This window comes from Sipha flava, unplaced genomic scaffold (assembly GCF_003268045.1).
Source record: "Sipha flava isolate LNK unplaced genomic scaffold, YSA_version1 39_pilon_pilon, whole genome shotgun sequence".
NCBI lineage: Eukaryota > Metazoa > Arthropoda > Insecta > Hemiptera > Aphididae > Sipha > Sipha flava.
Genome location: NW_020273107.1, coordinates 1,253,399 through 1,271,523, shown reverse-complemented (window position 1 = coordinate 1,271,523; position 18,125 = coordinate 1,253,399). Strand labels below are relative to the sequence as shown.

General features: G+C 34.6%; 1 protein-coding gene across 2 annotated transcripts; it reads left to right on the top strand.

Annotated features, from left to right (window-relative positions):
• The first annotated feature begins 108 nt into the window (after positions 1 to 108).
• Positions 109 to 16,158, top strand: LOC112688494 (nuclear hormone receptor FTZ-F1 beta). Of its 2 annotated transcripts, XM_025561722.1 has the most exons (12): positions 109 to 525; positions 10,693 to 11,076; positions 12,428 to 12,630; positions 12,722 to 12,844; positions 12,912 to 13,249; positions 13,956 to 14,153; positions 14,218 to 14,632; positions 14,963 to 15,196; positions 15,284 to 15,536; positions 15,614 to 15,768; positions 15,832 to 15,855; positions 16,012 to 16,158. In XM_025561722.1, exons 2-12 carry the CDS (start codon positions 10,953 to 10,955, stop codon positions 16,099 to 16,101), a joined length of 2,157 nt encoding a protein of 718 aa, XP_025417507.1. In that variant the 5' UTR covers positions 109 to 525; positions 10,693 to 10,952; the 3' UTR covers positions 16,102 to 16,158. The 2 variants fall into 2 exon arrangements, with proteins under 2 accessions (XP_025417507.1, XP_025417508.1); XM_025561723.1 differs by lacking the exon at positions 15,832 to 15,855 and having other exon boundaries at positions 110 to 525.
• The last annotated feature ends 1,967 nt before the right edge of the window (positions 16,159 to 18,125 follow it).

The window sequence follows — 18,125 nt, the reverse complement described above, 5'->3', positions numbered from 1 at the left end:
CCGTCCACCGTGCGCCTCGCCGCTCGCTCGTCCCGTGCAACAGCAGAGCGGCTGCTGCCGACACACGGGTACACACACGCGCACAAACACCGCGCCGACGCCGCCGCCGACAGTCGTAGTCGCGGACGCGGTCGCGTTTAACCGTCGCCGTTCGTCCATCGTCTCGACGCTGCCGGAGTGCCGTTTTTTTTTTTCTATTCTTTTCGTTTTGCACTCGTCGACCGTTCAATATTTGATTTTTCGTTTTTTCCCCCTCGTCGAATCGGTTCGGTTATCGCGTAAATTCTTCCCGTCTCGACCGCTCAGTCGGTTGTAAGTCGTCCCGATCGCCGGAACATCGCGTTTTGCGTTCGCTGGTGCGTCAACTTCGGGTATCGTTCGCGATACCGGCAATAACGAGTCGTCCTGCGTTCAATGATTTCGTTCCGCGTCCAACAAAGGATTATACCCGAATAATAGACGTGTGCCGCGCAGACGTCCCGTGAAGTTTCACTTAAGAGCCTGGGATATATCTACGTTTAACAGGTAAACAACGAACGTGACTTAGAAAAATCGGACAAGACAACGGTGTATGTGTGGTGTACACATTTCGAGGGTTTAACGTGTGTGTGTTTGCGTGTGTGCAATGGGACCAGTTTTTGTGTTGTTGCGAAACCGCATTATATGTGTGTCGCGGTCGTGTACAATAATTTCAAGTAGTCGTCGGAAGGGATTAATTCGCCCTTAACCCCACTGCGACGTTAGTAATATTGTGTGCAAACGTATTTATTTCTTTCTTGTCGTTTTTGCCATTGCGTATGTGCATGTTTGTCGTTGGAAATGGACACGAGGAGTTGTTCGGACGAGGTAGGGGGAAGGACAGGAATCGGTGATCAGGGGGGAGGAGGGGGGCCCGTAACGGACGTGGCCAACAGAGATGCCGGTTGACGGCCTCTAGCTGCGGATGTTTTGTAACGGTATCGTGCCATTCTTTGTGAACTCTAGTCGTGTCCCCCTTCGCCGCCGCCGCCGCCGCCGCCACCGTTGTTTCCCGTCACCGCGGTCGCCGCCGCCGCCGCCGCCGTTGCAGCAGTCGCTACCATTACCGCCACCCTATTCCTCGATTTTCAGACCGTTGACCTTGAACGCGCGGACGCTCTCGCGCGCTCACCGTCGCCGCCGTCGCCGTCATCGTCCTTATAAGGGCCACGTAACGTTATTTATTTCCAGTCGTGTTCGAAATCGATTGTATAAACCGACCGCGGGGGGAAATGGTGATAGAAACGGATTCAGGAATTGATAACAAAAAAAAAACATTATCGTGCGCGCGTGCTCCCGAACATTTCGGTGCATACGATGCACTCGACGACATCTAAAAAGAGCTGCCACACGATACTATCGATGTATAACGTTACACGGGAGAGCAGTGTGTGTTGTTCCGTGAACACACGCTCCCGTGTTAGCATGCACTCCCGAAATCGTGGTAAAGTCAACGTCCGACACACGTCTCCCCACGGTCTCGGTCATCCTTCCTAGGCCACGTCAATCTACGGTCAAGGTCGCTGTTATGCGTTCGATGATAACATTTTGACGAAGAAAAAATTGTTGTTTCGTTTTTTATTTTCAACAACTGCCTGCTCCAAACCGATTCGTTATTCAAATCACTACTACAGTATAAGCGCTAATCAGTTTTGTGTTTTTAGACTTTTTCTGCGTTCATCGCTCTTAGTCGGATACGGTCATAAGATGTCTTTAAGATTTAAATTTTATGCTGTTCAATTTTTTAAATAATAATTGTTTACGCTTATAAATGAACTTTTTCACGAAGACGTCTACGATTGCTGATCATAAGAAATATTTATAACTCAACGTGCGATAATAATATTTTATAAATATCATCAACGTTTCTGTAGTCACGCGTCCGTTACATTATAATAGAATTTGAACAGCGATTTTCATAGACTTTGAAGTGAACAAATGTATTAGACTGCAGCAGCGTCTTAAAGTAGTCAAATTGTTAGAACCGATTTTAGACGTGTCGTGCGGGGAACGACTCTCAACGAAATGATGATATCATTTCTGTTTTTCATCGTCTGTTATTATAATTTTGTTAGAGTGATGGTCTCGTAATTACCTAGTATTGGTAATTGTTGTCGCGTCGGATGATCAATACGACCTTGTCCCATTCGCTGTAAACCAATATATACATAATATATATTAAAATATTCATACATATATGTAAATTAAAATTATATATATATATATATATATAAGTAAAAAGCCCTTCTAAAATATAATATGTGATTTGACGCAGGTTCAGTAGATTACACCGGCATGTCGTGGTGTACATAAAAATATATTATATACATAATGATAATATGCTAATAATTATACTCTTAACGACTGCCGCCATGGACTAGACGACGATTATATCGTTGATAAACAAAAAATTACTTGCTCGCCATGCGTCAGGCTTCGGCAATCGCTTCTTCGTTTTCCGTTGACCACTATAGCTGCAGCTGTATTTGTAGTCTTGTAATAGTGGGCGCTGTTGTACAGTGCAAAGCGGAATATTTCGAAGCTAACGGGTTTCTTCCGAATTGGTCACGTTTATAACTAATTATTAAGCTGCGCGTAGAACCCAGTACAATCTTACTAGCAATAGTGATGTAATTAAGGCCCGGTTTGGTAAGAGTAATACATTTTTCACACACATATTTTATTGGTGAATTGTTTAAATAATTTAAAAAAAAAATTTTATGATGTCTACATTTTCGTCATAGTCTTTAAATTATAAATGTAAAAAGTAACTTAGTACGTAGTTTTAATTAAAGTTCTACTATAACGTAGTTCAATCTTAAATTTATTAGGTGTTTATTTGATTTCCAGCAGTGGCGTAATTTTTATTTTTCTTCGTATGGTTAAAAGTTAACCGATATATTTGGTTCGTAAGGCTACAGTATTATCAAAAATATAACGACTAATTTGATTAATGAAATATGACAAAATTAAAATTTACATGGATTTATAATAGATCATAGCCCATGACATTATATTTGCATTCCATAAACCACGTTGACTAACATCAAGTTTTAATTTGGTGTAGGTCCGTTTTATGTAGTATTATGATAATTTAATTGATTCTATAATTTACAGGTATAAAAAATATTTTACTCATTAGATAAGATATAGTTATTTAAAAAAATCTATTCAAACATTATCAACCAAAGATCTTATTAATAAGTAGCAAAAACATATTGGTCTTTTGGCCTTTCAAACTATAAATTGCAGCAAGTACCCTCACAGCTTGTGTAAATTGTTTTCAGAGTTGACACTATTGAAGTACAACATAATACTATATTATAGTATAATGATAATATGAAGTATTTTATTTGTAATTGTTCATAAAATTATGAAATACACATTAACAAAATCAGAAGGGATTATAAGTATGAGTGGTATTACCAATGACTATGATGAATACAAAATAGCATTACGAATTTTCTCAGAATTTAATTACTGTTACTGAATAATAATTACATAACAATACCTTAAATACATTTTTATGTAATTCGTCCTTATGGAGTACACAGTTAATACGTCCTATATAATTTTTTGTATGGCTGGAGAGCAAATGGCGTGTAATGTCTGCCGAGTTTTTAGCAGTTTTTTTTGTGCCATTGGCCGTTGTTCTATTGTAGTGAACAAGAAAAAACCGATGTGTCGACAAAATTGACATTAAGACGCATTAATAAAATATGGAACTGTATGTGTTCAATCGAATAGTATAATATCGCCGCTGCCATCGAAATGCAGCTGTCTACCTCCTCGGAGCAACAAAACCGTAAAATTCCGTTCGATGAAATTACAGTGCACATAAAAAAAACACGTCTAAAACTTATTTCGACCTTAAACCGTTATACGTGTCGTGTACAACGTAATAGATGGTCGAACGCGTTAAGTAAAAATGATACGTAAAATACTCTTTAGAACAAAGACGATCGATAATAGCGCTTTACTTTCTCTTTATCGAACAAAATCACCCAACGATCCAACTTGTATTCAAAACCGATTGTTTAAAATTTTTCGATCGCGTTAGATGTTATATGTATTTAGTTTACCTCGAACATTGGACTTGCGAACATAGGATGTTTCAACAGGTGTTTCGTTTAGTTTTTTGATTCGATTCGATTCGCATATCCATTTTAACGTGACTTAGCTAATAACCAAACTATTATAATTTTTAACATTTTCGTAGCTATTTAGTAACGATATCATGACATTTATGCATAAACTTGTTTAAATTAATTCAGTAATTTTTCAAAACAGGTTATATCGTTTACTCATTGCAATGTGACTTGTTGGTATTGGTTAATATGTATCTCTTTAAAGAACTTCTGCACATTTTTAAAATAATTCATTTGCCCGTGACCCAAAATCAAAATTTAATTAATATTCTCTTTTTTTTTTTTCATAAATTATAATCATCAAAGTTTTGAGCTATTGATTTTGTACTATTATGTATTGTATTTATTATTTGATGGCCCTCTATACACATTCTAAAATGAGAAACAAAATTATAAAACTTATGGATATTAACATTAATTTTTAACATTTATGGAATTGAAATTAATTATCTATATTACCCAAAATATTTTTAAATATTTCAGAGGTTAACATTATAATATTTAATTAAATTGTGATACTCTCAAACCTATTAGTTATCTACTTGTTTACCATTTATCTAACTGTCTACTAAATTTAATAAAATCTCAAGTCAATTTTTGTACCGTGCCTGATGCGCTATTAATTATTATTTATTGTCTTATATATTTTAAAAATGAAGGTTGACGGGGTTAGAAATGTATTAATTCTTTAGTAAAAACGCACAGAAAACAGTGGTATTTTAAAAAAAAAGGAAACTTGTTTAATAATTTGATAAATTTTCAAATTATATAAACTACCTATATATAATTACATAAATATATTGCTTTGCATATTTTAAGAGCTATTTATTGCTTTATATTAAGTATATTTTATGCAAACGTATTAGGTAAAAATAAAAAATAATGACGCATTAAAAAGTTTATGTTACAATGTTGCGTATATATTTTTAAACGTGAATTTTTATTGATTCAAAATACATCAATGATAAAAAAGAAAGAATAAATAAATATTCTTTCAGTAATGTAGTAATTTAAATTTTTTCGCTCACAAAAATGTAATTGAAACCTAAATCGCACATAAATTATAATTTTATTTTTATTGCTAAATTATAGTTCAAGTATACGCATTGATGAAAACGATGTTGTGGAGAATTTTGCGTTGTCATTCAAGTCTTGCATTGATTTTCATAGAATAATAATAAGAATTCAATGGCTATGTTTACTAATGGTTACGATCGTTAACAATCTAATACAAAATGATGAATACACCTAATGTCATTATTCGATTTATTTAGAATAAAAAAAAATGTTCACGTATGGAAAGAATATTTAATCTTTTTTTATCTTTTACTGTACAAGGTATGTGAAGCCATAGTTGGGGCAGTTACCATTTTAGAATATGATACGTGTTGTTGAGGTGTTTTCAGTTGTAGTTTTATGAATCGTGTTATTTAGTTTAGGTGTAATAGTCATACACGTAACAATGTATAATGTACATTAAACCAGTGATAAATAATAGAACAAACGCTTAAGTTACATTATATTTCTTACTTATACACACACACACACACACACACATATAGTGCTAGATCTAGGGGGTCAAGAAGGTATTCTTGCTCCAAGCACTATTGGTATAAAGGCGTTCTTAAGTTCATGGAAAATAAAAAAAGTCATGAACATGTCTCATTCTTCCACCTACGTAATAGTGGTAAATTTTTATTTGTCCCGAGCTAATATTTCCAAGATTCAGCACTGCACCCACATACGCACAAATATTTATAGAAAATATTTGGTTATTTAAAATCCATTGAAAAAAATTAAATATACACGTTTCTACGTGGATATTAAAACGAGACACGCAGTAGTTCCTTTATAAGAATAAAAATTCTATGTAAATTCTTATACATCAACGTATATTACTATTAAATATGCACCAATTATTTAAGCATTTGGCACACTACGTAGCCTGTGCTTCTCGGCGTCGTCCATCGTCACGCAAATCAAAAATATCTTGAGACTTACGATGAAACACCATTTTAGGTATAAGTAACACGATATAAATTCGTAAATTTGAATCATATAAGTCTCGCATATTTATACATATATGTGTAATATAATATTTATATTAAGTATAGTATAAGTATAAGAATATTTATAAAAACCCAAATAAGAATTTAGTAAATAAAATAGATAAAACTATAATAAACCTTTTAAACTTACTATTTATAAGTATTAGTCTGTATATTTGTATTTGCGAATTAGCGTTTCATCCGTTGAAATTGTGTTACAATTTACATTTAAAATATTATACACTTGAATTTCTTCCAAGCATCTAATCTAATTTATTAAACATATCTACAGAAATCATGTCATAAACCTCATAGAACGGTATGTGTCGACTCGTTTTCGTGCCGTACGCATGTTGAATCGTTTGCGCGACTTTACACGGGCGACAACATGGTTTAGAGTTTCATCAAATATTTTGGCCTAAAGTGGACAAAACCGAATGTTTGTATACAACAAATATAGACTCTTCGGAGGTTTCAAAACCTTTAAAAGGATTAGTAAGACCATGGAATATTCACATGTAGTACGCGGATCAGGTACGAAACTCCCTAATTATATAATAAGACCACGGGGGTTGTCGATTTGCGTAATATTAACGTACACACACAAAGAGTAAGCGTATTATAACGCGAAAAATACACAAGAATACGTACAACGTTACACGCGGGGTTCGTGCAGTGATTGCCTCACGGCTAATCGGGAAACGTTATAATTTTATTTATACGAGGGTCGAATTCATTTTGGAGGGAGAGCGTCTGAAAAAAAAACTACCTAGAAAACGATATAATACCGTTCGTGACGAGTCGCGGGGATACCATTGTTAGCGCGCGCGCGTACTGGTCGTTAAGGATGGCGCGTCCTGCGCTCGGTGACGGGGAGTTCGCGTCCGTTTTATGCGCACGTCGCATTTATTTCGTACCAAGTGAAAATATAGACGAAATACCGTAATAATAATAACGATGGGCATAAAATAATCAAACCTCCCTTCGCGCTGCGCGAAACGGACGCCACCCACCGTTGGCCGCCGCGCTGCGACAAGGTCACGCGCGACGAGTGCCTCCCGTCGAACCTTGTCGGGCCTCGTCGCTGCGTTTAATATTTATGAACGTGCATTACAGGTACGCAGCAGCGTAATGCATTGTTACATTAATACACGTACACATAATAGCTGTCGCGAACTGTGCGAAAATTGCGCAACGGTCGTCGCGAAAACCGTACGAGTTATAGGTACGTGTTCGACGGCCGGACGCTGCCAATAATGCCCATCGCAGTGGCGAACCGTCCAACCGTTTGTTGTTGCTCCGACGGGACGTAGAGGCATGTCTTCGGCAGAAGTCGCACGTTTTCATTTTATTTATAATTTCGCTGCACGGGTGTGTACGAACACGCGACACGCTAACGCGTCGCCGCAATGTTTCCGATGCGTAAACGACGAGGATCTCGGGATCGCCGTCGCAACGGTCGGTGCTCTTGCACGAACCTACGTGCGTTTTCTATTGTACCGTTTGTGCGTATAGTTTGCGCGATCGTATCCGCGAAATGCGCACGCTAACACCGACAGCAGCAGATGCGCTCAACGTCGTCGCGTGCCGTGCGCGTTTTTATGTGTGTGTGTGTGTGAGATTGAAGGAACAAAATAATAAATAATGCGAGAGAGAAAAAAAAACGGAATGAAAGGAACACAGGACGCACGCGAGATGCGCGCGCATGCGTCCGAGCCTGACCTTGGCAAGGTTGAATTTTGAGAGTCCGACGAACTGCACGGCAACGTCGCCCGCACACGCACGTCTCGCTCTGTCGCCACGACTATAATGGTTTTGTAACGTCTGCCGTCGCTGCCGCCGCCGTCGACGACGACGTTCTATCGTCGGTTTATAAAAATAAACAACCGCACGCCCGCGTCTTCTATCGCTCGGCGCGACGACGGTGGCGGACGGCGTTAGGTCTGCTGTCGCGCGCTACTATCGCTGGAACGGAATGAAAGAATAAAATAATAAATAAAAACCGTACGGACGTCGCGCGCGCGTGTACGGTTTCGTAACGTAAAAATATGTTCGTGTACACCCGCGGTGGTACGTGCCGCCCACGTACGCCTACAGACCTCGCGGTTTTCGACGGAGGGGAAAAATAATGAAAAACTCGCACACGCATATTGCGTGCACTTCGAATTGTTACCCGAGGAGGGAAGTTGAAAACCCTATTCATGGATTTGTCTGCTCGCTTTTATACCATTTTGCCGTCCCCTTCTACCGTTAGGTATAACTCGACACAAATCTTCCGCTGTACCCATCTTGAATATTATTGTTTTAATACCCTGAAAAATAACGGAAAATAGAAAAATGTAACGAAGAAATGAAACTGTGCTCGTGACGTTTAACAATATTGTTTACGTACCTATTGAAAAAGAAAATAATAATAATAAGAACATTTGTTATAATATTGTAGGTACATAAAAAAAATTAAAAAATAATAAAATTATGTTAATCAAAAACTTTTCTCCCGATTGAATTATTCAAACCATTATAAGTACTAGTTATTAATAATTTATAAAAATACAAGCTATTTTTTCAAAACAAATTTAATTAAAATTAAAAATCAACCTTATAACACCAGGAAATTTTTTTTCGAAATACCATTTATGAATAATAAAAAAAACGCAAAAAATGTAATTAAAAGAAGTTGGTTTGAAGTCTCAAATAAGATCCTCAATAATAAACTAAACTTTAGTATACTTTACTTTTATTTGTGTATTTTTTTACCTGTAATTAGCAATTAAGAAATTATTATTATTATAAATATATGATTTTATGAAGAAGTAAAACAATTTATTTTAATAGAGAATCAAAATCACTCTTACATATTATTGTGTATTGCGGTTACGCGTTGAATCTGATTTTTTATTTAATTCCGGGTAGGGGATTTTGACCAAAAACTCTCCCCGTGAGTCAAATGTCAATGTGCATTAACAATGTGACCATAATTTTAATACCGACTGTGTGTATATTGAACGATTTATCATCCATTACACCAGTGCAATATATACTCTCGTGAGGCACGCCTTCTTTTCTCTCCACGATTGATATCTTTATTTACATAATGATGTATAATATTGTCCTCCAACCATTTCTCTTTCGAACGAGAACTTAAAAATATATATGCGTCCGTACAAAAGAAACGGGCGTGTGACGAAAAATAAAAATATTGTCGAACGTTTAAACTGTCGTTAGATATTTATTATTTTACTACTACCAGTGTGCGGTGTAATATTATATTTAGAACTGTCGCCATGCTGGAATAATATTAATAAATACAATTAATAATTCTGCGCGATATTGTAACTATAGTTATGCAATAAAATGAAATACCTACCGGCCGTGCCGTACCTGATACTCGTGTAAGTACGCGTTGTAAACGCAGTATATGTCCTATATGTGACCGCGTGTTTAACAACAAAGAGAAGGCGAATTCTCTATTGTATTGTAATCGAGTGTTTAATCCTTTGATGTCGGGAATCTAGTCATGCACGCGCTTATCCGAAGGATTATGTTTACCGAGGTATCTCCGAGAAAATCAAAGTTCTCCGGTGTGCGGCGATACACGCGCACCTAAGTCCACTTGATAAAACGTTCATTGTGTGTTCGGGTCGTTGCTATTGGACCGCAGCACGTTTTGAACGCGTTGAATCGCGTTTTCTTTAAATAACTGTTCGTCGGGATTTTAAATATTAACTTAGTTCCGTCCCGTGCTCAGAATGCGCATGTACATATATATATATATATATATATAAGTGACAGCGGGATTATAATAAGTGTATATGCGATGAAACGAAGTCGTAATAAAATAAAAATAAAATAGCGAAAAATTAGTCCGTGCGTCCAAGTACAAACGCGCTGCTGGTGCCGCGTTACTGTCAATTATAAACAATGCAACCAAGACATCAATAACCCCTTCGCCAACCACCGCTGTCGACCGTTCCCCTCGCGCGTACCGGTCATTTCACTTAGCTGTCAGGTCACACAACCGGTTTCGCGTCGTCCTGCAGCACTGTTGCTTCACCGTACAACACCGGGACACGGCGACATACGTATTACTGTGGTAGTATTGGTAGACGTAGCATTAATATTAGCAATATCAGTATTAGTAGTAGTAGTAGTAGTAGTAGTAGTAGTAGTAGTATTAGTATTAGTAGCAGTAGTAATAGTAGCTGTTGCTGCTATTATACGAGATTAAGTATGACCGTTCGGTTACTCTGCCGAACACGTAACGTTTTTCTCCGATCGCATATCATTTCATTACATTATACGTATTACATTGGTGCGCGCGTTTCGCGTTCACGCACCGTGTACACTGTACCGCACGGATCGGAAAACGCGCGCGCGCACGTACTATACGTACTGCCACCGTACGACGTGAATCATAATTACGCTTGTATACCATGTCGCGAACATAATAATGTGACCGTCCGTTTCTGTTTTTCCAGTCCCGGGAAGGAGTCGACGGCGGACAAGTTTCGACGACGAGGCGACGATGACCCGCGCCCGCGACCACCGCGTCCTGCCGCCGCACCGTCACCGCGACATCGAATGCCAACGGCTCGGCCCGACCACGCCGTAGTGACCTAACCCGGTACGAGCGCCACGCGGTACCGCTGGTGTTGTTCCTGTTACCGTTGTCGCGCGGTGCGAGCACGATGTTCCGTTTCGACCTGACCGCCGCTGCAGTTACGAACCGGTGTACGTGATGGCCAACAGCGACGCTAGAATGTGGGGCCACAGCGTGCAAGTGTCGTCCGGTCCGGTCACCGTAACGTCCATAAATCTGATCGCTCCCCGGTTGCCCAACACGCAGATCACGACGATAAAAGGTACGCTGAACGTGATGCGTCCGGATCGCAACTCGTTGCGTAAAATCCACGTGACGTTTGCGGTCCGCAAATGCTCGTTTCGCGTGTCTGGGGGTGGGGAGGGGAAGGCGACTTGGGCGACTAGGCCTAGGGCCTCGCGCTCAAAAACGAACTCGGGGGCCTCGCGGTTTATCGACTAGGAACAGTTAGATACGTGTAGCCGCGAGACAATCGTACTGCTTTGGCCCAGGGGCCTCGCGAGATCTTCCGACGACGCTGACGCGGGACAAAGGATTTTATTCGAAAAATAACGATCGAAGAAAGTGTCGAAATCGGTGTACGCGTAGTTCGTGTAACTCACACACGAGCTACGCTAAATTCCGGAAGTTTGTCAATCGGTTACTTTTATGACTCACGAAACGGATACTTGTGACGGTGATGACTTCGACTGTAATACCTATTAACTGCCTTGTTGGAAATTCAGTGAAACTCGTGACTAAAACATATTTTTTTTATGATCTCACGCGTCCTTCGTGCGTCAGCGGTATAGGTACGTATAGGTATTGGTCCAGTCGCAGGACGTACTTTTTTCAGTGTTTCCCGTCAAAATATGTTAACGTTTGTGATCGGCACTTGGTTACAAGCGCTGTCGACTTATGTGATTTTTAGTCACAACTATTTGTGTCCCTCGCCTCGTTATTACCATAACAGTATAATCATTTTTAGCCTAATTTAAACTAACTAACAAATCTGTTCCTTTTCGACAGTGGTGACAATTTATCGGAATATGGACGGGGGAGGGGGCGTCGGCAAAATGTAAAACAATCCTGAGCTGTACAATTTCTAAATGAGTCACTGCGCGTGTTACACAATAATTTCTGGATCATCGGACACTTTGTTTCGTTTACTTTTTTCACAAGTTGGAATACCACAGAGATTTGAAATTTTCCTACGTGTTTTCAATTAAAAATCAGTGTCCTTCTGAACTTCTTAGTACACTCTAAAGATGGCTGTGGTTTTTATATCTACTCTATACATAAGCGTGTCTTTTTTAAATATTTTTACGGCCTGTCCTATAGATTAACTTTGTACTCAAATATTTAAAACAATGTTTTTATTATGTCATAATTATTTTCGTCCCGTTATTTTTGAATACTTTCTGAACTATTTTCAATGATATAAGTATATATAAACTGGTTTACTATTTTTTACTTGAAAATATTAATTGATATATGGAACTCAATATATTATTTTAGCACTTTGTATAACTTAAGCGAAGACCGCTGCTGTAATATAATTTATTGTATAGAATATTATATAATTTTTCATCTCGCAAAATGTAATAACATGTTTGCTTTTTAACTATCTTTAGAGGAACCGAATGAAAAGGACGGTACAATGACAGAAATCAAAGAAGACAACATCGACGAAGTCGGTTCTGAATGCGACCGAGAGGTTAGTAAAATTGATTTTTCCGGAGTCACCATGAGAAGTAAAAAAATGAGAGCAGTTGAAGAAAATATGCCTCGACCAATGTCCTGGGAAGGAGAGCTATCCGATTCAGAAATGAAACAAGTAATGTGATTTACTAATTAACAATTTTGACTTAATAATTATTATTTATTAAATAAATCGTAACACTATCACGAGCCCAATTTATTTTTAGGATGAAGATAGAATTATGGACATGCAAACAGGAAATCAAAATTATTTATTGCCGCGAAATAGTAATGTAAATAACCAACAAGCATCTCCAGTCAAAAGGATTATTTATAATGATAATAACTTAGTGAGTTATTATTCATTTGATTTTCAGTATAATTCATTGATAATTTTAATTGTATTTGTTTTTATAGACTGACGTTATGGAACATGTTAAAAGTAAAGTAGCATCATCAAATGGCGAAATTCCGTTACTCGTTGATAAATTGTTAGGCGGTGGTTGTAGCCCATTATTGCAACATAGAACTAATGGAGTCAAACAGCCATCACATATTCCACCGACCCAAAGCCCAGACTCAGCTATACATTCTTGTTGCTCTCCTGCACAGTCACCAATCACTTCAAGACATAATCCTCCATCATCTTCAGGGTTTTCATCGCCCTCTACATTTACACCATCATCATTGTCGAGAAATAATAGCGATGCGTCTCAGTATGGTGGATCGCAACATAGTTCTTGTTATAGTCAGAGGTAAATTATCTATTATAAAATACTTAAAAATGCATTTCATGTATTACAATATGTTGTTTAAAAATCTTTAGAGAACTGTAAAAATTTTCTAAAAATGTATAGAACACTTAAAATAATTTTTAATAATGACTTTTATTAAAAAATATTTTAAACATTATTATTTAAATTGTGGAATGTAAAAAAATCGTTTAAAAAGTATAATTATGACATAAAAATATTATTAAAATGAAACAATGAAATGTAAAATAAAAGTTTTATAACTTTTTTTAATTATAATTAAAGCTTCATTATTAAAATCAACATCACAGCATAATGATTAAGTTTTACAGGTTTATAATAGAGTAGGAGGGATAATTACATATTATAATTTATAGAAGGAAGCTAGTGCTAAGAATGATGGAGATAATAAAGAATATAATAGAAGAAGAGGAAAAATTGGTTTCAGTTGTAAAGTAACCGAGGGATAAACATGAGAGAATAAGGATAATCTGGAGAGAGAAAAAGGAGGACTATCAAAGAAAATATGGTAGAGATTGTATTAAGCTTCATCGTAAAGGAAGATAAAAGCAAAGGGAAAGGATTAAGGAAAAAATTTCATAATTGAATACTGATAATCTATGATTTGAATTCATATTTTATATTTAGTAGTATTAATCATTATTTAATCAATTTTTAATTTGTTTATATTTTAATATTTTTTTTGTAGTTATTCCTCAGTATCCGTTTCACCCACCCAATTTTCTCCAACACAATCACCAATTCAACCTAGACATATACAAAGAAATTTTCATGAGTATAGTGTAGCAGAGGAAACTAATGGATATGAAGAAAAAATAGCAATGTCAGACATTGGTCAACAACATGGCATAACGTCTGGTATTTCAAGGCAACAATTAATTAATAGGTTTGTATTTAATGTAATAAATTATTATTTAAATTTTATTAAATTACATTCATTTTGTTTTTAGCCCTTGTCCAATCTGTGGAGATAAAATTTCTGGTTTTCATTATGGTATATTTTCGTGTGAAAGCTGCAAAGGATTTTTTAAGCGTACTGTACAAAACCATAAAAATTATGTATGTTTACATGGTTCAGCATGTTTGATTACAATAGCTACTCGTAAAAAGTGTCCTGCTTGCCGGTTTGACAAGTGCTTAAATATGGGTATGAAACTTGAAGCAATTAGAGTTGATAGAACTAGAGGTGGGCGCAGTACATATCCATTTACTTATACTATCCCACAAACAAATATTCAGCAACAACATGGTGGACAGCACTCTGGAATGACCACTAATTCTGTTGACAATAAGGTCAAGCAGGAAGAACGAGTATGTAGATCTCCACCACAAGAAGCAGCCAGACTGATCCCTCCATTATTGCAAGTGAGTGTTTATAAAAATAAATTATTGTATATTATAATATAATATCTTCAAATGAAAAATAGTGCTGAAATAATTTTAATAGTTTATTACTCTATAAATGTTAGTTTAATTAAATTTAATATCATTACGTTGAATAAATGTAAAGAGATATTAAAACTATTTTAAAATCTTAATATTTGATAAAACTATAATATTATCTATTCAATTTAAAGATTAGGTTATCTTTTATGAAATAGTTAAAATATTTTTAATAATGATCATAAAATTAGTCTATGAGCCATTAATAAATTAGTTGACTTATAATTTTAACTATCATTAAACAATTTTTAGGAAATAATGGAAGTGGAACATTTATGGACTTATAATGAAGGCTCATTTGAATCATCAAGTGCTAGTGGAAGCTCTATGAACCATTGTGGTGGCGCCAAAGAATTAGCCAAGAGTCGTTTAATGGCTGAAAACTCAGGAACAGATTTTCTCTCTAATTTATGCAATATTGCTGACCATCGGCTTTACAAAATAGTGAAATGGTGCAAATCGTTACCCTTGTTTAAGAATATTTCGGTAATAAATTTAACACCAATTTGTTTTATTTGTATTATGAAAAAAAAATTTTCTAAAAAAATATCAACGTTTTATTGTTTCCTTTAGATTGATGATCAGATTTCATTATTGATAAATGCTTGGTGTGAGTTACTGTTGTTCAGTTGTTGTTACCGGTCTGTTAGCAGTCCTGGAGAGATACGGGTCAGTTTAGGCAAATCCATTTCTTTGGATCAAGCAAGAGACTTAGGCTTAGCACCCTGTATCGAGCGAATGTTAAATTTCACTCAACATTTGAGACGATTAAGAGTAGATCGATATGAATATGTGGCCATGAAAGTCATCGTGCTACTATCATCAGGTATAAAGTTTGTTATTAGAAAAATTTGAATTTACATGTTTTTACTTTATTTAACTGAGTTTTAATTTTGGTTTTAGATACTAATGACTTGAAAGAACCAGAAAAAGTTCGTGCATCCCAAGAAAAAGCATTACATGCATTGCAGCAATATACTGTAGCACATTACCCAGATATGCCATCTAAATTTGGAGAACTATTGTTAAGGATACCTGATTTACAACGTACTTGTCAGGTAAATTGATCTATTATTTTAATGTTTTTAAAAATGTAAAATCAATTGAATAATTTTTTATAGCTTTCGTATGAAATTGGATTTATGGTGAGATGAAATTAGTATCAAAATTAAAAATCTTTTGAATTTTTTTTAGGAAGAGATTGTAATCTAATTTATACGATATTAATATTTAATTGTTAATTAGTAGTATTGTTATATTTGTACAAAATGTATATTCATAGTTTTTTCTTTTGTTAATAGGTCGGAAAAGAAATGCTATCAATTAAGAGTAAAGAAGGAGAGGGACAAAGTTTTAATCTCTTAATGGAGTTATTGAGAGGAGATCATTAATAATTATTACTAGTTTATTATATAAATGTCTGTGAAAGTATTTCTAATTTTTATAAGTAATATTTTGTTAAGAAATTAATATAATTTTTTGTATATAAATATATATAAAGTTAAGAGTTATAATATGAAATTTTGTGTATCAAATTTATACACTTCTAACTGTTCATAAGGCGTTTTAGGTAGTTTTTACCACAATTCTTTTACTAGTAGGTTAAATTTACATTTTACAGTATTAGAATTGTAGATATATTTTTCTAATTAATATAATTGTTTGAGAATAAAGAAATTTATACCTAAAACATACATTCAGAACAGTCTGAATACTGTGATCTTAAGAATATAATTAACATTATTTGTGTATATAATAAATATATTGATAAACTTCCAATTATATGTAGTACAGGGTTTTAATTTTAAAAAACTCATTTTTTTTTTCAAATTCTATCTGTGTTTGGTATTGGTCGTTCTTTTGGAATACCGTGTACTTAATATGATACACAGTGATGGGCAGTATTCTGTATCAATAAAGTGTACTTAATTTTATATTTCGATGTTATATAAATATGTATTTGTCTTTTTACCGTACAATGTTTACCAAAATTTTTAAACCTTATTAATAATTTTGAACTTTTTAATTAACATTTGTTTTAATTAGAAATATTTGACAATGTTATCTTTAACTATGTTCATGTGCAATATGTTACGTTACCAAATTGTATTTTCATATTTCTTTGTTTTATTTTTCTATTATTAAAATTTTATTTTGCCCATCACTATGGAAATTTTCCTTTGCTAATATTTTAATTTTTAATTTTAGTATAAAGACATAAATATTTAATTTATTGGAATTATAAGTTTTTAATTTATGATTTATGTATTACGTATTATTTAAAAATTAAATTAAACTTTTTATTTACCTTCTGTATTTTTTTTTTATATCTGTATATTTTTATTTTGATAAATTAATGACAAACTGTATAAATAAAGCAATATTTTCAATATACTGATATCATAATTTGTTATATTTAGTTGACAATGATGTAATTGAAATCTAAGCAATATTTTACTATAAGGAAATTGTATGTGTGTGTATACAGTGCATGTTATACTTATATACATGCAGATAAACACTAGATACATAATAAATTTTTATACAGTTGATGAATTAATACAAAACAAATAAATACGTTTTATTTTTTATTAAGTGTATTTTAAAATCCTAAATTTGGTATTAATTAGATGAAGTGAAAATACTAGCTATGGTTTTTTATAATAAATGTGCAATTTGAGTATTTATTTAATTGTAGTTTGTTTCAAAAAGCTAGGAGATACTCAAGAACACATTATGAGCACGCTTGTACTGAAATGTATGTGTGTGTAACAATGTAACAATAAAATGTATAGTTACTTATAATTTAATTATAATGATAAATATTAAGTACTTACATTTAGTTGTTTACAAAAGATATTTATTGATTTTGATACCAGTATCTGCCAGTTTTTGTTGTTTAGAAAATGCAATGTGGTCTGTATTAAATTTCCATAAAAATAGGTAGGTACCCAGATATTCTCCACACTGATAGATATCCAGTTTTCATATCATTATGAAAATAACAAACATATATTGTTTTATAGTTAAATATTTAACGATCAAAAAGTCATATTTTAAAAAAATGTTTTTAAATATACTTACAAAAAAAAAAAAACACAAAACTGAGTTGTTTATTGTTCATTTCTGAGAAAATAGCTGGAAATGAATAGGTACCATTAGAATAAGATTTAGATCTTTTTTTTTCCATGAACAATTGATACAATAAAATACACAGTAAATAATTAACCTATAACATACTACTTATTTTCTGGTTCAGTGCGTAATGAATCCCTTTTATATGTTTAATGTACAGAAATAAATGTAACCATTTAGTAACTTTAAATGAAATATATAAATTTCAAATTTTAAAACTAGGTAACTCTTGTCACAAAACAAAAATATTCTATAGATATAATTAGGTTAATATTTATTA